This window comes from Sinocyclocheilus grahami, unplaced genomic scaffold (assembly GCF_001515645.1).
Source record: "Sinocyclocheilus grahami isolate Dianchi unplaced genomic scaffold, SAMN03320097.WGS_v1.1 scaffold419.1, whole genome shotgun sequence".
In the NCBI taxonomy this organism is placed as follows: Eukaryota; Metazoa; Chordata; class Actinopteri; order Cypriniformes; family Cyprinidae; genus Sinocyclocheilus; species Sinocyclocheilus grahami.
Genome location: NW_015505598.1, coordinates 424,472 through 446,759, shown reverse-complemented (window position 1 = coordinate 446,759; position 22,288 = coordinate 424,472). Strand labels below are relative to the sequence as shown.

Sequence of the window (22,288 nt, the reverse complement as noted above, 5' to 3'; positions counted from 1 at the left end):
AATTCTATCAAGTGTAAAATTCTTAAGGTCTAACTCAAAACTGTTCATTAACTAAGAATAAGCATTCCCAGGTCTCCTATCCAACCCTTCACAAACTAACCACTGAGAAGTTACAGGTTGCCAGCTTCAGAACATTACATGCATATTTTTCAAATGTCCTATACGTCTTTGGCCCTCTAAGATGGCAAAATTAAGGTTAATGTACATTTAAAGAGACACATACTGTTACGGGGCTGACAAGACGTGAGACGTGCGGATCCATCTGCAAGCTTTATTAACATCAGAGGAGGTCAGAAACACAGGCAGGGTCAAACGGTGGCAAACAGGTATATGGCGGGCAAGACACAAGAATAGTGCTAGGGCTAGTGTAGGTCAACGATTGGCGAACAGGATCACAAGGGCGAGACTAAAGGGATAAATCCTAGAAAACAGGCACAGATCAAAAACCGAGAAAACAGACAAGGCAAGACTAGGCTGGGCTGGGCTGGGCTAGGAAGCTAAAGCGGGCTCTGTAGAGTAGCTATCATTGTGGGCGATAAGCGCATACAATACTCGGCAGCCAGAACGGAGTGAGATTGGAAAATATTTTAAACATTTTTTTAAGATCCTGTAATATTTACTTTATTCTGGTGGACAAATCAGCATAGTATATGTATTAATGCTAAATATATTTATTACTTTTTATTTTAGTATTTAGACATCTATTTGTGGTAAGTGCCACTGATAAAATGTTTTCCTTAAATACACTGAAATCAGAATCAGAAGAGCTTTATTACCAAGTATGTTTACACACACAAGGAATTTGACTTGACGACAGGAGCTTCCAGTGTAGAAGAAAGTACAAACATAGTGCAGACATACATGATAGTGTAGACATACATAGGAATAACACAGTAGGGATGTAATATAAAACGAATATAATAAAAAAAAAAAAAAATTGAATAATGTACTATATACAGAAATAGAAGCAGGGTTGGAGCTAAACTCTGCAGCGCATTGGACCTCCAGGGCAAGATTTGAGGAACCCTGCTTTATAGCATAGATTACAAAATTTATGAAAACCGTTTGCTTCCCCTCATCATCTGCTCTACTGTAAGACATCTGCTCTACTGTAAGAAGTCATAACCATTTTATAATGGCATAGTATTTGCTATCAAAAGTCAAAGTATGTGTATATGATTAAAATGCCTGATAGCACAACACCGTGGTTTATAGCTGTACCCAAGTCTCCTTGTACACAATACATTTTTATAAGGATCCCTTATAAACCATCGCAAACAGCATTGAAAAATATCTAAACTGGCCACCCCTATGAACACCTCGACTGCGAAAAGATACCTGGTGTTTAATTAAAGCAAGGTGATGGCTGAGACAAGTGATGTGAGTTACGAGCTTGTCTCAAGCGAGCCCTTGTAAAACAAAGCTAATTGTGAGGCCTGTCATCATTGCTGTGATGAGCTGTTGAATTTGGGGAGGACTTTTGGAAATTATCTGCTAGTCCCGGCACCTGAAGCAAAGGTGGATTCTGTGTCGCTTGTCGCTGCCAACTCCGCACAAAAAGCCTTATTTTGCACAAATGTTGGGCAACTTCTTGTCACAAACGGTTAGCTTGCATGTCGTGAGACTGTGGACATTTTTCTTCGTGTGCGTGAGATCGATCTCATAAACATCATGGCTAGATTGGAGGTGACGAGAAAAGATTTGACTCACAAGACTTTTCACATTGAATTTATTGGATTAATTCTGCAATGGCTAAACAGGCAGCTGCATTTTATTTAGTCACCTGATCTCAAAAGCAGACTTTGTTTTGATCTGTACAGAAACCAGAGCAGCACAACCCTAAGACAGTATGTCAGGTTTTGCTTTCCACATGCTTTTCTATGTTGTCTCAGTGAGAGGATCCAGTTTGTTTCAGACTTGAAAGGGAGCGAGGGCTGAATGCAGAGAGAATGAAGGGTGTGGGCCAGGCAGATGAGCTGGGAATAGCCAGAGAGTCTTGTGAAGCACATGTGCTTTTCATTAGTGGGCTCAGACCTGTCCTCAAACTGCTCGCTTCTGGCCTCTGATTGTGAATAAGGGCCCATCTTCATGTCACTGAGTCAAAGCTGATATCCTTCAACTCCCCTGGGAGCCACGCATCACTTCATGTGCTCGTCCCCAGGTGCGCACAATATGCAAACAAGTCCTTGTAGTTCATTCTCACGTCCGATGAGATGCTTGTCTGTTTATGTTGTCAGAGGCGAATATTTTCAAGATGCAGAAGATTGCGTTTTGTTTCACCAGTCTTGCGCAACCGTTTTGGAGGAGCGCTGTTCCAAAAAAACACTGTTCACCACAATGTGGTCATCATCATAACAGCGTTCTACTTTTAGAGTATGATTTAGCATAAAACAAGAAGTCCTTTCTTCTTAGTTCACTTCCTGAATGAAGAACCTTTCGGTGACACATGCAGCCATAAAACACAAAGATGCATCCTTAATGGAAGAAGAGATGTGTGATGCTGGAAATAAATAACAGAGGAAACATGGAGGGGAAGAAGAGGGGAAGAAGGCAACAGATCTTTATTGTCTCAGATTGGACTTCTTTTCTCAATGCAATGTGGATGCAATAAATTAGGCGGGGGGAAGAGCAGTAATGTAAACATACAAGGAGGTTATTCCCCAAATACAGTTTCAAAGACTTATTCTTGACAATGCTTTTCCCATTACATTAAACTTGCACTGTGCATGGATACAGAGAACACCTGATAAAACATATTTACTGCAGTTTTTTGGACATGTACCATGGTACTACCACTGTTTTGAGCATACACAATCGTACTATGATGTTTTGTTGGTCAAAGAACCACTGTATTACCTACCATCTGATACCATAACAGTACCATGGTCCTGTCACAGTATTGTTCTGTAAGGGACATACAGTACACACACATTCTAGTGCTGTGGTTCCTAACCTCGTTCCTGGAGCCCCAACATTTCCATTTCAGGTCTTCGACTCTCTACTAATGAGCTGAGGATCTGATTCAGGATGGAAACCACTGTACTAGAACCAGGATGCCCAATCCTGGAGATCTACCTTCCTGCAAAGTTCAGCTCTAACCCTATGCAAACACACCTGAACCAGCCAATTAAGATCTCCTGGGACCTTTAATAATCACAGACAGGTTTGTTAGAGAAGGGCTGGCACTGAACAGGAAGGTCAATCTTCACGAACAGCATTGGGCACCCCTGATTTAGAGTCAACACAAAAGTACTCTGATATCCCTGAGGTCTGTCAGGAGCAAGAGTGGAGAGCTTATGTGAGCTCTGTTTATTGGTTGTATCATATCTCAGCCCTGACTTGTCAGAAAAGTATTCAGCGTGCACAAACCCCATGCATATGCGAGCCATCTGGGACATGTTTCACACATCGCCAACTGATCAGACTGCCACAGTTGACTCTTGCATTGACATTTTTGACTTTGATTTGCACAATACCGTTCTTTGAGATGTGATAAATAATAGAAATAAATGATCAAGCGGTCTGTGCCAGCTCTGACTGCACCGTGAACCCATCCGGTGGCGATATGTTCACGTTCTGCCTAGGGGGATGATACGGTGTTTGTGGCATATTTCTGGAATCGCACGAGAAATAAAACTTGACAGAAGCAGATGGCGTTTCACCCCGGTGCACTCTGTCATAAAACCTACATAAACATTTTGTAAGCATGTCTTTTTGTTTGTGACAAATGATGTCTTGAAATGAAGCCATGATGTCAGTGTTGGGTTGTCAACAGTGATTTTGATTAAACAGCTTGCAAGCGGGTTATGTTAAAGTCGTACACGTTCACCAAACTCCGCAATAGTTACCATAGACCTACATAGTCAAAGTTTATTAAATATTCAGGTACACTTTAAAGTGAATGACAGTAAACAGGGCAGTAAAAAAAACTGTTTCAGTAGCAGATATGGCTTTTCCTCAGTGACATAAGGGAGAACTCAGTACAAATGAGTCATGTTTTAGAAAATCTCACTGGGGCAATGAGACTTGCTGATATTGTTACAATGGATTGTTTCACAATCACATGTAAATTGGATCCGTTCATATGGCAGTACATTACTTTCTTTCCTGTGCAAACACCTGCTCCCTTTGGGAGGATCTATCGTCCAAAATGATACTGGACACAGTAGGGGACATATGGTAATATTTTGCTTTCACGTCCAATGAAGGGAAAAACAACAGCATATCGATAACTAGATTAGCATTTCCTGAGGAAATACTAGTGCTTGTAGAACCACATTGAAGATTTAGGTAAGTCTTGCTATTATGAAATCCTGCATCAGACCTCTTTTGCTGTTATCTAAATTTTGCTGGACTATGCTTGAAAATTAATACACAATGCGACATTGGCTATAGGTGGATTGACAGATTGGTGGATTGATTTAGTAGCAACACCACTTGCTACTAAAACACTGCAAAATATCTCCTGGTTGCCAATTATAAATTGCATAGCTCTCTTTAGGTGACCTTAAATGGCCTATGAACCAGATTCAACCACAGCTTTTCCAAAGCATATCATATCTACAGAATGTGACGTGGAGCTGGAGAATCCCTTCAAGAATCCTGAACAAATTGACTCTGTGTTGAAAAGAAGTAGCATTATTTTGACTTATTTTAGCAGTATAGGAATGCACCCAGAATGCAAACTTTCACAGTTCTGGACACAAAGATCTAGAGACCCTCTGCCAGCCAACAATGTATTTCTGTCCATAGCTAAAACAGCTTGCACCCAAATTTCAATGTGGCTACTTAACTGACTGTCGAGGCCGAGAGCGAATGAGCCAGCGTGCAGTTGTTGATGTCATCTTTGGACCATCTAACAGAAGAACTGGCTTTTTTTGTCTTTATGTCTTTAATTTGTTTCTTTAATTTGGTAACTGGCCTTTTACTTGCTGTTGGGTTCATGAGGTATCTCAAGCTCACAGATCAGTGGAAATGACTGGGCCTGAAATCCTTCCAATAATCTCACAGGACCTCCGTGCCATATGAATTCCAGGATGCTGTAGTCGGTTCACTGCAGTTGCCGTCAGTTACATGGACAAGGGCCACGGAATTCTCTGCTCTCTTAAATTAAATCTTCAGGCTTGTCCAGCTACTCCAGCGAGGACGGGTAAAGGGTTGGAGGGGGTTTGTGGGTGTGGATTAAGCTTTGCTTCTGCTCCGTACTCCTGACTCCCTCTATCTGCTGCTTTTAACAATCCGGCTCTCATTTGGACTCTGTTCAAATGGTGTTTTTATTCAAAATGAAATCATTGATGAATAGTTCTTTCTCATATGGAATGTGTTTACACCAGTCATTCACATGATTGGCACCCAGCTCTACAAACGCATGCCTGAGCCCAAGACGGATTGGATGGCCACATGCTTTGAAAATTGAAGACTTGTTGCTGTCTTGATCATTTCAAACTTGACACATCTGTTATAATCTCCAAATGTTACCATGCGTAGTTGTTGTAAGTCTTGCTTGAAAGAAATCCTTCAGACATCACAGGAGAGAGAGAGCTGCATTACATTTTTCATCTTTTATGAAGACAAAGAGATGGCATCTTTCCACTATCTGCTAGAATGGTGAACAATACCAAACAACTTATCTTATACACTGAACAAAATTATAAACGCAACACTTTTGTTTTTGACCCCATTTTTCATGAGCTGAACTCAAAGATCTAAGACTTTTTCTATGTACACAAAAGGCCTATTTCTCTCAAATATTGTTAACAAATCTGTCTAAATCTGTGTTAGTGAGCACTTCTCCTTTGCCGAGATAATCCATCCACCTCACAGGTGTGGCATATCAAGATGCTGATTAGACCGCATGATTATTGCACAGGTGTGCCTTAGGCTAGCCACAATAAAAGGCCACTCTAAAATGTGCAGTTTTACTGTATTGGGGGGTCCGGGGGGGTCCGAAAACCAGTCAGTATCTGGTGTGACCACCATTTGCCTCAAGCAGTGCAACACATCTCCTTCGCATAGAGTTGATCAGGTTGCTGATTGTGGCCTGTGGAATGTTGATCCACTCCTCTTCATTGGCTGTGCGAAGTTGCTGGATATTGGCAGGAACTGGAACACGCTGTCGTATACACCGATCCAGAGCATCCCAAACATGCTCAATGGGGGACATGTCCAGTGTGTATGCTGGCCATGCAAGAACTGGGATGTTTTCAGCTTCCAGGACTTATGTACAGATCCTTGCAACATGGGGCCGTGCATTATCATGCTGCAACATGAGGATGAATAGCACAACAATGGGCCTCAGGATCTCGTCACGGTATCTCTGTGCATTCAAAATGCCATCAATAAAATGCACCTGTGTTCTTTGTCCATACCATACGCCTGCCCATACCATATCCCCACCGCCACCATGGGCCACTCGATCCACAATGTTGACATCAGCAAACCGCTCACCCACACGACGCTATACACGCTGTCTGCCATCTGCCCTGTACAGTGAAAACCGGGATTCATCTGTGAAGAGAACACCTCTCCAAAGTGCCAGACGCCATCGAATGTGAGCATTTCCCCTCTTAAGTCGGTTATGATAACGAACTGCAGTCAGGTCGAGACCCCAATGAGGACGACGAGCATGCAGATGAGCTTCCCTGAGACGGTTTCTGACAGTTTGTGCAGAAATTCTTTGGTTATGCAAACCGATTGTTGCAGCAGCTGTCCGGGTGGCTGGTCTCAGACAATCTTGGCGGTGAAGATGCTAAGGCATCAGCCTAAGGCACACCTGTGCAATAATCATGCTGTCTAATCAGCATCTTGATATGCCACACCTGTGAGGTGGATGGATTATCTCGGCAAAGGAGAAGTGCTCACTAACACAGATTTAGACAGATTTGTGAACAATATTTGAGAGAAATAGGACTTTTGTGTACATAGAAAAAGTCTTAGATCTTTGAGTTCAGCTCATGAAAAATGGGGGCAAAAACAAAAGTGTTGCGTTTATAATTTTGTTCAGTGTATAACAAATGACTATTTGATATTCTCAGAAATCAGTGGAAATTCACATTCATCATCCACATACATCCATACAAAGCTCTGAAGTTCATTTAATTTTGCCTAGTATTGTTGCACTGGCTGGTGAAAATCTAGTTGCAGTCAAGCTGTAATGTATCCAGCTGGCCTGTTTTAGATTAGTATAATAGCTATATCTGTGGCATGTTAACACTTCGTGCAGGTTTTTGTGTGTATGCACAACTGATGGTCATTTGGCATGCAACATAACTGTTTCAGAAGTCAGATGTATACATCAGACGTCGATGGAGGCAAGTACAATTTTTAGCTGACCTGTTTTGGAAGAGGTGGTCCCAAGAGTACTTACCATTACTACAGGAACGACAAAAATGGTTTACTGCTAAAAGAGGACTGCAGAAGGGAGATATTGTCCTAGTTGTGGACAGTTCAGCACCTCGTGGATCGTGGCCTATTGGAAGAGTAACAGAAGTTTTACCTGATTCCAAAGGACTCATAAGAACTGTTAAACTTAAGACAAAGACTGGTTTCTTGGAAAGACCTATTACCAAACTTTGCCTGCTGTTAGAAGATGCAGAAAACTAGAACTGAATCTTAGAACGACTGGATGAAGATTAAAAGATGAGTATTATTTCTCCTTGTAGATGCGTATTTGGCTCCATTTACATTTAATTTATTGTAATTGATGCTTAAACCCTCAATTAGGGGCCGGGTGTAGGAGCCATACTTATTATCTTATTTAATTTTTCTATATGTTCACTTATATATTAGTTTGCTGCTATATTGTTAATGTTGTTTATTTCTCTGAGTGTGTGCCCTCTATAGGTGTGAAGGGAAAAATGTTTAAAAGGATATGCCACCCCTGACAGGAGGGGGGCGCTGGTGCGAGAGCATACAGTCTTTCGACCGTGCGCATGGAGCTAAGATGGCATGGTGCAACAAGCCTGCAATTAGCCTTTAAGTTGTTTGTTTGTTTTATGTTGCAATTCAAGTTAATTTTGGAACAATAAACTTCAGTTATTGTTTGGAACTTCAACAAGCCTTTATGAATCTATTTATGGTGCTTTGCACGCGTCGGAATATTGCATCAACACCTCCCACAGTGGCCAAGAAACAAGGGATAAAATTGGAAAGTTGAAGCATGTTTTTACCAATAGAGCGAGCATAGATTAGTGTGGTGCATGGTCAATTAGTGAATCAGGGTGGTGCAGATGAAAAATTAACACATTTACATTTTCAATTAGAACAGTTTACTTCAACAAGCAACAGCAGGAAACCTGATCCTAACATAATATTCATGAGGTTTCTGACACTACTAATAAGCTGTCAAAAAAAAAGTACCATGTTTTTTTGTTTTTTTTTCAGACATTACCAGTACCATTTTTTGGTAGGGATACTCAAAAGCACTGGACAGTACTTCACAATAACCGTGATGACTTCACAATAACTGAACCTTAAGTTCTTCAAAATCCCTCCCATTTAAAATGTTTACCTATACTGCGTGTTTCATCTTTGACAAATCACATTATTTGACATATGGCATCCAGCTTAAACTTACAGTGGTGGGTTTGTCTATCATCCATTCAAAAAAAAGTATATGCTTCTTCTTCTTCTTCTTCTGTCCTCCTCTGTAAGTTTTTGTGAGTGGGTAGAGTTATGTTTTGATAACCTTCATGCACTCAGGGCTTTGTGGAAAGAGGGAGAGTGAGATGACAGTAATATATTCCAGCTGCACTTGGACTGTCTTCATGTTCATCAGGAATAGTTGCCTTGCCTGAACAGTACTCACAGTGCTTGAGGGAGGTTTGCTGTCTGACACCGGGAAACCAAGGGAGTGCATCATTAACTAATGGCAGACGCACCTGTCTGGGCGCCTGATCCACGCGTCTGAGAGTCGCTCTAACTGATATATTAGTAAAGATTAGATGCACTAAGAAACAAATGGATCAACAGGTCCATCTAAAGTTCTGAGCTCATGATGAACAAAAGGAAATTAGCAACAGTTAGTCCAAGAGCATTCCACATGTCTTGAGCCTCTGTGAGTTCAGATGTGCTAGAGGGGACTTTCAGTAGTGTCACATAGCCCAACTTTTATCATGAAGTTTGGCCCATTTTACAGCTTATTCCGGCCCAGAATTGTCCACTTAGAGATGTCTGGCTGACTTAAAAATAAAGCGACCAGTGTACTTTTTTGTTATTACGAGCTGTTTAGAAGCAAGTTTTTTCTGAAAGAATCAGCCTAGGCTCATTTGATATTTCTTATGACATTATGTTGCTTCTTGCATGTTTATTGGCACTTTTAGAGCAAAATGTCCAGTGAGGGGCACTAAAAGAGCATTCAATTTTCTCCAAATCAGATGAACATGAATATGGAAACATTTTATTGTTGGTTTTTGTAGGTGTCGCATTCACACCTACACTAAACCCTACCCTGAATCTAACCAGTAGTGTTAACAAACGCAAATGTGACAAAAACAAAGCAACCACACCCCTTTAACTTGCTACTACAAGTCTTTGATCTCTTTCAATGTGACTTGCGTTTCATGGAACTCATGCACATGCGCTCCATATCGCAAGTGCAATGCAATACCAGGTGAGCTACTGAGCAAGCTTACCACATTATAAAAGCCTCACATATGGAACTGGTTATGTGATGCAACATTTTAAAATGCTTTAGTTAAAAGCATTATGAGGTCATAACATACAGTAGTATTCTGCAAAAGAACTGTGCAAAAATAAGTGTCATTAATGGATAATCTGCTTCTGTAATCATGATTTGTGTGAAAAGGAATACGTTATTGGTGTTTTATTGGCACTAGTGTTTATTTCAGCTGGAAACTGCACTGAATTGTCTGTATGTTGAATGTAGGTATGAGTTTCGCAAGAAGCATGTTTTTCTAATGAGCCTATGTTGGAAATAACTGATACCACAATATTTGACTGTTTGGTAAAGCACTCATTCAAATACTTGCACTGCAGTGTCAGTTCATGTCCATCCCTGCAACTGACAGAAGAAATGTGTGTAGGATTTTTAAAGTATAATTGTGTGTGTGTGTGTGGGGGGGGAGGGGAGGTGGGGGTTCTGCATTCTTGGGCTTTTTGTCTTGAAAAATAATGCAATTTTATTATCCAACTGTAATTAGTTATTATATACACTGACTGTGCTATCTAGTAAGTCATCTTGCTGATGATCCTGGAATTTCAGACAAATAAATGTTGTTTTACTGTGTAAAAAAACAAACAACAAAAACATACAATATGCATCAAATACTTATTTATATACATAAATATACATTACTGTATAGACAAGATAAGGCAATGCAGATGCTGTGAGAAAAACAAATAAAACTTAACAGTCACTACAGCAATAGTTCTGTCTTCTGCCATGTTTAAAGCCTGTGGCCCACCCAACTTGAAAACTTGGGTATCAAAATTATCCCAGAGGTTCCCAGTCATAAATGCAACTTGAGCGGCCATTCACAAAATATATGATTTGACGATATATTGCACTGATAATTAAGTAGGCATGAAGGTTGAACCTGATCAATTACACAACAGCCAGCAGCATAAGAGTAAACAGCCAAGAGAAAAATATGTAACAAATGGAGAGACTTTAAACAGTATATGATACGAGTACTCTGCATGATCTGAACAGCATGGTAGTGATGACATCATCAAACAATCATGTCATCGCACTGTTGATTTCCAGAAAAAAGAGAAGCTTTTCAAAGTGAAAAAAAACAAAACAGTTTAATATCATAGCATATATTGTGTAAAAAAACATGTGCAAAAAAACATTTCCTAAATTTAACACCACTGTTTCTCTGCCTAGGCATGCTTGTCCAAACAAAAATCACTCCAAGAGCAAAACATGTAACATTTTAGGAGGTCACAAAACCCCAGATCACAGCATCTAAGGATCTAGAGGCCTCTCTTGAAATGGCTAAAGTTGGTGTGATTTCTTCACAATCAGGCAAGACAGCACAGAGGAGGCCACAGCTCTACAATAAGAACATTTCTACTGACCTGAAATGTTCCTAAGACCATGTGAATGAGAAAGAACATTTTGTGGACCATTGAGTAGACAGAACTTTGATTGTAAATGAGAACCATTAGATTTGGTTACAACAAAACTCTTCCTGGTGAAGCACAGTTGGGGCAGTATGATGTTTTGGGGCTGATTTGTTGTCTTTGGACCAGGACAGCTTGCCATCATTGATGAAACTATGTGTTCTGTGTTATATCAGAACATTTTCTGAAGAATGTCTTCAGGGTGTCCATAAACTGGAAAATACTGGAAATGTTTGTTTGCTAGTATTAATGATCAAGGGGGTCACACCAGATACTCAAGACAAAGCTTCTTTTACAGCAAAAACGTTCCCTTTATTTTAGTGTAGTACTAAGTCACATTGGAACTGATGATTTCAGTGTGTTGACATTGTCTGTGGGTATGTTGCTTGAGGCTGAGATTAGCAGAGACCTTTCTTTAGCTTATACTAGACATTTAATTGATCCAAAAGGTTGGAGCCAAATGTAGACAAGCTGTTTAATATTCCATAACAGGCCAAAATATGGTTACATCCTCAGCTCTGTACAATTGTGGCATTGTTCTGCAGAGCAATGTGGATTTTTTTCTAAGTTAATGATCTGTTGTCTGTGACCCTCAGCAAACTATGCTTGGAAAGCACGAGTGTGTAGCCTCCTTTTGCCATCAGCCACTACAAAAAGTTTAATCTCTTTCTCTTGTGTCAGAAGTTCGAACACCAGAATTTAGAGGCTTTTAAAGCAACTCTCATATTTATAATGGCAACAAGGCAAAAAAAAAGACTCATAAGCAAAGCATTTTGCTGCACATCCTTTCCATTCCTGTATTCCTCCCTCTACCATAAAATACGGATGCAAACTTCATGACCTCATTTGTTTAGGGTTTGCTTTTTGAAGGAGGACACAATGTAGCAATAATTTTCAATCAAGCTAACTCCTCATTTACTTCAGATCCACTGTAGCCTCTGAGCCCTCACTTTCTATCTCTTTAAAAATGTATTGGCTTTTGTTCTCTCTCTTCATTCTTTCCCATCCAGCCCCTCCCAGTCCCATTGCTAAATCACTCCATAGCATTTACAGTCCAAGCCATTTGGGGATGGGGGCAGATCATCTTCATAATTCATTATGATTCATATGTGAAATCTTTCCTATTAGATATCACTCCTACCTTGTTATTCCACTCTCCAGAATCATGAATTCAAATGCTCTAGAGAGGCATACTCATGGTCACAATAGTCACTGTATTTGCAGAACATTCACTACATTGCTTAGAGGCCTACCACAGATCTAGCCTCCATGCTGCTTCCTATAATTTCCTTGTCTTCTCTCTACTTTTTGTTAGGGTTAGTAGAATAAGTTGGTGGACTTTCTAAATAAAGTGTCAGCAGATATTAAGCAGACGGTCTACTGATACTCTAATAACTGCTAGTTGACATGTAGTTTAAAGTTACTAATAATCAGTAGAATGCTAAAGTGAGCTATCAAAATAAAGTGTGACCAAAAAGTTGAAAAGCAACAAATGCTGCTGATTGAGTTGTACTGAACCCAGAACATTCCTTCAATAAAAATGGTACATTGTCCTCAATATCCTCAAGTTAGCCATGTTAAAATTCCTGACACTTTTAATGCCAGTAAATTTCCATGCCTGGCATACAGGTTTTTCTGAATTTGTTGCTGTATGTCTCTTCTACTGTAGGTGGTTATGGTTATGGTGCTTATGGTGCATATGGTGGTGCTGGAAGATTTTACCCAGTGGCTGGAGGTCTGAAACCGGCTAAACCAGGTGCTCATCATCCAGTGAATAGTCAGCAGTGGTTAAAGTGCAGTCAAGTAATTACATATAACCATTAGGCCTTCTCTTTAGGTGCTGGGCTACCTGGAGGAGGTCTTCCTGGAGGAGGTCTTCCTGGAGGTGCCATTCATCCAACAAGCCTATTAATGATTTGGATTTTCTTTGTGGCTAAGTAACAAAAACTACACAGCTCTTTTCTAAGTCTGATTCTCTTGCTTCAGGTGCTGGTGGAAAGCCTGCTAAAGGAGGTAATATACATCTTTCAGAGTCCATTGTTTCCATTGTACAAACACATTGTGAATTAAACGTCTTTCGAGAAGAATCGAAAAGGAAAAAGTAGGAGGGGATCTGACCTCATTTTTAGAGGAAACATTCATACAATAAAAACATACAGGTCTCTTTTTAACACCTTTTCCAAATAACTTACTCTGTTGGTGTTCACGTGGCTATGACTCTTTTCATGGTACTCCAGTTGGCTTGAAGTTGAATCAAGGAGCCTTAGATCATGAGCCAAATAAACAAACGTGTCCCCTCTGGGACCCCGCTGGTGGTGTTCATGTACCGAAAGCCAGCACATTACTTCAGCATGTCCTTGGCATAATCTAAAAGCAGCATGCAATGTCTGTTCTTCTGTGTTTGATATCGGTTGGAAAAGGGTTAAACAAATAAATGAACAGCCTGAAACATCAGCTTCCAGGCACTGAAATCAGATAAGATGACTTGTTTTATGTCAGAGGGACGGAGAAAGTGAGGCAAACTAAGGAAGCGTAAGGAATATCTGCAGGCCAGATTTGCACCTAATGTGTTTAGTGATCTGACTGAATGTGTGTTTGTGTTCGTTCAGGGCCAGGTGCAGGAGGAACTGGTCCTGGTTCTGGCCTCCCAGGTGCAGTGAATGTATATTTAGCAAATACTGGCATGAGATCATTCGAATGATTAGCCAGCAGTGATAGTCTGGTCTAAGGTACTCTGACCTTTCAATTGTTTGTTAGGCCTTGTCATTCCTCAGACCGGGGTACAAGGACTGGGCCCTGGTGGGATTGGACCTGGAGGAAAAGCCGCGAAGCCTGGGAAAGCTCCAGTGCCAGGTGAGTGTGGGGGTTTGAAGTTGTATCTGTACATGGAAATAAGCATGATTATAGATCAACTTTTCGATCTTGTTTTTTTTTGCAGGAGTGGGAGTGCCTGGACCTTATCAAGGAGGACTTGTTCCTGGACAAGGTTTGTTAATTTTCCTCTGTTTGTGTACTGCAATATGACCACTAGGCCCACAAGGATTCTGCGAACGTTTTTCACATTTATGGTGCGGATTGTGGGGAACATATGCCGAATTCTGTGAAATTGATCTACTCCTGGCAAAATATGTACAACTGAGCTGAAGATGCTACACGCTTAGGCTAGAAACATATTATATGCAAGAATGCAAACCTACAAATTCCTGCAACACTCAAGGGTGCGATCGAGTTACCTTCACAGTGTGTAATGGATTATTCAGGTAGCTTGCTAAAGACTGTTCAACTTAATTTTAATTTCTTTGACTTGCTCAGCAAGATTGACTCCTCCATAACAGCAGTTGACCTAAAGTAGAAAGCACACCATAGAAGACTCTAATGCTGACAGGAACAAGCAGAAATTATGCATGAAATGTAAATTGTGCATATGTGTATAGAATTAATTTGGGCCATTTTCAAATTAGCCAAGACATCTCATAAACAAAGGTATGTGTAGAACCTGAATGATTTCTCCAGACATCTGTGTGCTCACAGATTTAGTGCAGGCCTGCTAATCAGTCATTTGGATAAAACACCCAATTAAAATTGCACACATGGCCTTCATTTGGTCTTGATAACTTGGATTTAAATGATTACAGGCTTCAATGGGCGGGGTGTTCTTCCTGGTGTAGCCACAGGAACTGGACTCAAACCTAAATCAGGTAAACTCTCAATGAAAATGACATCAGTCATTGCAGTGAAATAAACTCTACCATATCTTTATGACTGACTGAATCTTTCCTATAGCTGCTGGTGGAGGGCAGGGTCTGGTACCAGGTGGTGGTTAGTATATGAGCATACAGCAACCATGTAAACAGAATACTAACAATGATATCTGGATAGTGTGGAAGTATCTGCAAATCTGAACAACACCTGTGTTCAAAAAGTTTGCATTGTCTGTTGACATCCAAACAAATGATCCTTTTGTTGTAGGTGGGCGTGGATATGGACCACTGCAACAAGGAGTATTTCATGGATACCCTCTCAAATCTCCCAAAGCCCCAGGTGGAAAATTTGATTCTTTTGATCAGACTGCACAAATCGTGCTCAGCCCAGCTCTGCCACGCCTTGAAAAGAAGCATTTGCAGACTGATTGCATTTGTGGTTAAACAGCTATTAAGCAACACAATATGAGGTTGATAGAATTGAGAAAGTAAGAATGTCTTTCATCAAATGCTCCAGATGAAACCCAGCTATATTGGATCAGTGTTTAGACTTGCATCGCTAGTCATCCATTTATGTGGTAGATTGCTCTCTGGTGCACTGAAACGTTGTGTGATTTTTTTTCTACATGGAGGTTCAGCAGTTGAAGTTGAATTAAGTCAAATTAATTTGTTTCTAGCATTAACCTCAGATGGACGATGTGCTCTCTGGAAAGTGACATTTCACTTGGGAAAGTGCCTTGACAAAGTTCATAGTCATAGTTTTCATAGTCACAACTGAAAATATTTTCATAAATGTTTCCGTTTGAAGCTTGAAATGAAGTACATATTTTCATGTCTCTCTTATCGGCGCGTTATCAACCTTAATAATGGACTAGGAATACATCCAGTGAAATAAGGAAAAATTGATTGCAGTATTAATATGTGAGCCTCTAGTGGAAGAGAGCTTTTCCAAACTTGCATATTTGTTCTGATAAAAACAGGATACAATGTTGATAAAAATGTGTGGTCAACTTCAATGGTTTAATGCTTTACAGGTTATGTGAAAGTGAGCTTGTACGTCAACGGAAATCATTCAGAGGCTTATTTATCATCGAATAGTTTGCCGTTTTATCTGTAGCATTTTATCTGTATGTGCTCATTGTTTAAATACTGGCCATGTGTTACTGTAGTTCTCGCCGAACTCTACTGTTGTGAATAGCTATAATATGTACAGGATACAACACATTTGTTGGCATGGTATTTTTGGTATATCTTTAGTATGTCTCGATAAGTCTTATGTTATGACTTGTCCTAACAGGTGCTGGGTTACCCTACACTGGTGGTAAACTTCCATACGGTAGGCTACAGTGATGACCTTGATCACATGCATGCGCTGAATACCTTGTGTGTGATGTGTATGAGCTTGCGTGCTGATTCTCACCTGCTATGCCAAAGGTTATGGTGGTTTTGGTGGAGGTGCTGGACTCCCTGGTGGGAAAGGTGGAGCTGGCTCCAAGCCTGGTTATCCAACAGGGACTGGTGTGTTATGTAACAGCCACCATATTTAAATAATTATAATACACTATAAATCTTAAAAATAGCCTTAAAGAACACATCATGTTTTAGCTCAATAATATATATATATATATATACATATATATATATATATATATATGAAGAGTTTGGTTCCAAAACACTATAAATCCATTTGGATTAATTTGAGTACAAATTTGTTTTCTTTACCAAGAAAGTGGCAATGAGTAAAAATTTGTTTTCTTTACCAAGAAAGTGGCAAAATGGAAAAAACTATTTTCTGTTTAAAACTTTCACGTTGCATCTTTAGGTTATAATAACATGAACAATTCAAATCCAGATTCTGATTTTCAAAGATTCCCCAAAATACAATAAATCCATGACACGCTTGTTTTTTTGTTTTTTTTTCAAAATCCAATAAATCCATTAAATCAATATAAAAGTTATTTTTCATATTGAAACTGCTGAAAATACACAACATGGTTAATCCACATATGACAGCCTCTGAACTTGGTCAATACTAACCTTATATACAGGCAACTGGACTAAAAATACATTCAATGAGTCATCGCTCCCAAAATCAATTCAACGGGTCATCTTGTTAATGCTATAAATTAATTACAACAATAAAAGAAAATTTCATCATGAACAAGAACATGAACAATATCACATTAAACCACAGAAATTCCAAAAGGACATTTCCCTTACATTCAACTTCCAAAAGTGCATTCATCTTTGCCATGTTACATTCATTTAGTTGACTAGTGCTATACGCAGTATTACCAAAAACATAAATGGCATTAATAAAAACACTTACACTGAAAAGCTACGCAATATAGCGTTCATAATCGAATCCGACTCATCTGCGATTATGCATGCGATATTGCATAGTCAGTGATCTACGGCTCTGTGTATCCATCTGAAAGCACGTGGTGGAGATTTACTATTAATCACAGAAGGACGAGATGCGCAAAGTACAAAGTAGATGAGGGAAAACTAGGATGCTGGCTTTATTCAAAGCACCGCCATTACTGTCTAGAGTGCATGGAATGGTGCGCTTTGATTGGTTGAGCGGATATATATCGCATTCTGCAGAGAAGGGAGATTGGTGTTTGTCACGGTTTGGAAAGAAAGGGAGAAAACATGACAGAATAACTCGGTGGATATCGCATTTTGCGTAAAATTAAAAATGAACTTTTCAATACTAACCATATACAATATTGATTTTGGCGGAAACTAAATTTTTTTTTTTTAAATGGCGTTTATCGCATTTATATATATATATTGTGTGTGTATGTGTGTGTGTGTAACGGGATATACTCTATATACCTTTAATTAATTCTCACAAAAATAATGTCCCAATGCAAAATGTCCCCAATGTTAAAAATATAATTTCTTATGTAGTCAGATTGTGTGGTGAAATAAAACACACATGCTCTTGACTTCATGAAATTCACCTTAGAAGAATTGCAAAGATACTGAAATTACTGTCATTTTCCATGGCTGCAATCAGCACGCACACACATGCACTGTAAATGCATGACCAGTAGCTGATCTGCTGTCTCTGTACATAGGTGTGGGGACTTTAGGGGTCTCTGCTGCACAGGCCAAAGCTGCTAAATATGGTAATAAAAATTAATTAAATGATTTTAAAGTCCACATGTTTTATCCACAGAACAAAGAAATTAATATTGTGCTTCAGTTGTTTGTGCATAATTGCGTGTTTTTTTTTTTCTTTTTCCAAGAGCTAATATTAGAAGTTCACTGTTTGCGCCCATTTCTTCAGGTACTGGAGCTGGTTTTGGTGGGGCTGGAGCTGGAGCTTTTCCAGGTGGTGCTGGTGGACTTTACCCTGGTATAGGAGGTAAGGATGCGTTTTCCTCTGAAATCCCCTTAAACCACAATCAACATTTTTATAATAAAAAAATTTTCATATTGAAATGTAAGTAATTTACTCAAGTGGCTAGTTTAGTGTTTACATATTTTCTTGGGTGTTGGAGTTGGTTTAGGTGGTGTTGGAGCAGGTGGTGCTGGTGGAGTTTACCCAGGGGCAGGAGGTGAAAAATCATTTTGCTAAAGAATGGTTTAGGAGCTGCAATCAGACATTGTTTGTTTGTTTAAAGGAAATAATTTACTCACCTGTATGCCATTCCAAAGTGAGGAACAAAAATGTCAGTTTTTCCAAAAAACAACAATTAGTGTTGTTGTTGAGGACAGACCACACTTTATGTTTGTTAAAAGCTTCAAAATCTAAATCCAACTTTAATTTGTCCTGCATTTACTCATTGTGCTGACACTATATATACTATATACTGTATACATTTTATCCATGTGTGCTCCCTTTTAGAATCTATAGGAACTTAGAAACTAAAAGGAATTTAGGAATAACAGGAGCTACCAGAGCAATTGTACAATCAAACATTGCATGCAAAGACATGTTGCAATAGGTTTGAGGTCAATGCACATGGGGCATGAGATATGGCATTCAGTGGCCTGTGTTATTATTGATGTTTTCTATTTCCTAAATTTGAAGCAAAATTTGGATCTGTCCTCTCTGAGCAGGTGCAGGTGTTCTTACCCCAGCTCAAGCTAAAGCAGCTAAATATGGTGAGTACACTGGCTAATTATCTTGCTTTATTATTTGGCTCATAAATGACTGATGGGCGATTCAGGCTTGTTGACTGTATTACATAGTCAAGTCAAGTCACCTTTATTTATATAGCACTTTTAACAATACAGATTGTGTCAAAGCAACTTTACAGTATAAAAATGGAAAAATAGTGTGTAATAATAAAAAAGAACAACAGTAAATGCTCAATTTCTGTTAAAGTCAGTTCATCATTGATTCAGTGATCGTCCAGCTCAGTTCAGTTTAAAAAGTATGTGCAATCAAGTTGACAATTTCGCTGGAAGTTAAGTGTCCCAAACTAAGCAAGCCAGAGGCGACAGCGGCAAGGAACCAAAACTCCATCAGGGACAGAAATGGAGAAAAAAACCTTGAGAGAAGCCAGGCTCAGTCGTGGTCCAGTTCTCCTCTGACCAGACAAAACCAGCAGTTTAATTCCAGTCAGATTGTGCAGAGGAGTCTTCTGGTTCCCGTGGTCTTGTCCCGGTGGCCATCTAGGAGACCCCCTTCACTGGGGATCTATCTTTGTGGCTCATCTAGTTGTCCTGGTCTCCGCTGACATTCAGGGATGTAGAGGTCATCTCTAGGTGCTGATCCACCATCTGGGCTGGATACAGACTGGATCCGGGTGACTGCAGTGACCATCTGATCTGGATACAGTCTGCATCTGGGTGGCTAAATTGACCTCAGAATAAGAACGAAACAGACTAATATTAGCGTAGATGCCATTCTTCTTATGATGTAACAAGTACGTCAGGTGTTATGGGAGGTGTTCCCGGTTCCAGTTGACCTAAATAATGCAGAATAACAATCCTTTAACGGAATAATAGAAATGTGTTAGTGTGTTATGTGTAAGCCAGGTTAAAGAGATGGGTCTTTAATCTAGATCTAAACTGACAGACTGTGTCTGCCTCCTGAACAATGTTTGGTAGATTGTCCCCGAGTTTGGGCACTAAATAGGAGAAGGATCTGCCACCCGCAGTTGATTTTTATATTCTACACAGTAAAATCCCGAGTGTTAAATTAACACTGCTCGGAGCATATATGGTCCCACTCTAAAAGAGTGTTAAAGTTAATGAGATAATTATGTGATTAATTAAGTGCTGATTGAGCATTAGTGATGAACAGCTGCTGTTAACAAGCAGAATCACTGAAGAAAAGAGAAACAAGAACTACAACTGACTTCAGCCTCAAACTTAGATAAAATCAACTGAAATAAAAGAAGACTTTAAATCTCTCAAGATCTCAGCAGAAGATGATTGAACAACTCTACCAACAGCATCACCAGCTTCATGCATTACTAACCAGTTAGACTATCTAAAACAGAAGTTCTTTATTGAGAATTAATGTTTACATGTTTTTTGTTTTTCAACTTACCTTTTTTGTGAATAGTGGTTGCTTTAGTTGCCGTTTGACCCTTGACTTTTTGAAAATTTAAGTTTTTCTTTGGCTGGCGCAATTGTGTGTATTAAGCACATGTGTAATGGCAAAGAACTTATGGTAAAATCATGTCATATTTCTGAGTGCATGATTGCAATTTATCTAAAACTGTTTTTATGCTTTTATGATTTCTACATTGTTGCTATAATGTGAGGAAAAACCTTCATAAATGACTTTTATGAATATGGTTAATAACGAGGTTTAAGTTCCTGCACTCATAGACATGAAGAATCAGCATGTGAACCTCAACAATGGTGACAAAATATTCTGATATTTTTTATGTGATTTTTGAACGTCACAAAACAAGGAAGTAAAAAATCACAACAAAAAAGAAAAATAAAAGCAAATAGTAAATATAAAAGAAAATACTAAGACAATGCAGCTGCATAATTTATTCATGTCGCAATGCATGCTGGGAGCCATGGATGAGTTATGATTGGTGCACCCAGAATGCAATGCAGCATGAATCTGTCTGATGATCATCACCATTGTTGAGATTCATATGCTGATTCTTGATGTCTGCGTGTCTAAACAGCACAGATGTTCTAAACTGGTGTGCAAAGTCTTTTTAAAGCTCTTCCTGTTGTTTCATGAAAATTCAGTTATGATCAATAAACTATGTTACACACTACCACTGGTGACATCAGTGAACCTGGCTGCATCACGACAACAGCGTCATTTATAAAAAAAAAAGGGCTTTCAAATGAGTAAATTTTCATTAAAAAAAATAAATAAATAAATATATATATAATCTGAACACATTTTCTCTTGGTTTTTATTGCCATAACAAATGTGTTCCATAAACACAGTGACAGCAACCAGAAAAAAGCTAATGTTAAAAAGGTCAAGGGTCAAGAGCCCAACTAAAGCAAACGCTTATCTCCACAACGGTGACTTCAAATTGTATTATTTTCTAATTAAATCTCTGTTAATTCTTAAGACATTTTTAGACGCATGACAAACAAAAATTCAAACTGGTTAGTAATGTGCGAAGCTGGAGATGCTGTTTGTGGAGATGATTAATCATCTTCTGCTGAGATCTTGAGAGATTTAATGTCTTCTTTTATTTCAGTTGATTTTATCTAAGGCTATGGCTGAAGTCAGTTGTAGTTCTTGTGTTTCTCTTTTCTTCAGTGACTCTGCTTGTTAACAGCAGCTGTTCATCACTAATGCTCAATCAGCACTTAATTAATCACATAATTATCTCATTAACTTTAACACTCTTTTAGAGTGGGACCATATATGCTCCGAGCAGTGTTAATTTACCACTCGGGATTTTACTGTGTAGGTATTATCAAATGGCCAGAGTTTTGAGAACACAGCGGATGTGAAGGACTATAGTGCGATAAGAGCTCAATCAAGTACTGAGGAGCTAAACCATTAAGGGCTTTATAAGTAATTAGCAAGATTTTAAAATGTATTTGTTGTTCAATAAGAACTCTAGCAGCTGCATTTTGGACCAGCTGGAGTTTGTTTAAGCGCGCAGAGCAACCGTCCAATAAAGCATCTAGCTGCTGCATTTTGGACCAGCTGGAGTTTGTTTATTAAGCACTCAGAACAACCACCCATAAAGCATTACAATAATCTAACCTTGAGGTCATGAACGCATAAATTAACGTTTCTGCATTTGACATTGAGAGCATAGGTCGTAATTTAGATATACTTTTGAGATGGAAAAATGCGGTTTTACAAATGCTAAAAACATGGCTTTTGAAGGAAATATTGTCATCAAATAGCACACCTAGGTTCCTAAGTGATTATGAAGAATTAACAGAGCAGCCATCAAGTGTTAACGGTATTCTAGGACATTACATGTAGGGTTTTTGGCCCGATTATCTATTTTTTTCAGAATTTAGCAGTAAGAAATTACTAGTCATCCAGTTTTTTATATCAACTATGCATTCCGTTAGTTTTGCAAATT

The 22,288-nt window shown here is 39.2% G+C and overlaps 1 protein-coding gene across 1 annotated transcript in view; it reads left to right on the top strand.

Annotated features, from left to right (window-relative positions):
- Window positions 1–22,288, top strand: part of LOC107551227 (elastin-like) — a 40,028-nt gene that overhangs the window by 14,791 nt on the left and 2,949 nt on the right. Inside the window, exons 5-19 of the mRNA XM_016232769.1 lie at window positions 12,758–12,844; window positions 12,926–12,973; window positions 13,075–13,101; window positions 13,698–13,739; window positions 13,846–13,941; window positions 14,027–14,074; window positions 14,724–14,786; window positions 14,872–14,907; window positions 15,058–15,129; window positions 16,087–16,125; window positions 16,224–16,307; window positions 17,876–17,926; window positions 18,088–18,165; window positions 18,302–18,358; window positions 18,864–18,908. Of these exons, the coding sequence (XP_016088255.1) occupies window positions 12,758–12,844; window positions 12,926–12,973; window positions 13,075–13,101; window positions 13,698–13,739; window positions 13,846–13,941; window positions 14,027–14,074; window positions 14,724–14,786; window positions 14,872–14,907; window positions 15,058–15,129; window positions 16,087–16,125; window positions 16,224–16,307; window positions 17,876–17,926; window positions 18,088–18,165; window positions 18,302–18,358; window positions 18,864–18,908 (873 nt within the window). The remainder of the gene's footprint in view (window positions 1–12,757; window positions 12,845–12,925; window positions 12,974–13,074; window positions 13,102–13,697; window positions 13,740–13,845; window positions 13,942–14,026; window positions 14,075–14,723; window positions 14,787–14,871; window positions 14,908–15,057; window positions 15,130–16,086; window positions 16,126–16,223; window positions 16,308–17,875; window positions 17,927–18,087; window positions 18,166–18,301; window positions 18,359–18,863; window positions 18,909–22,288) is intronic.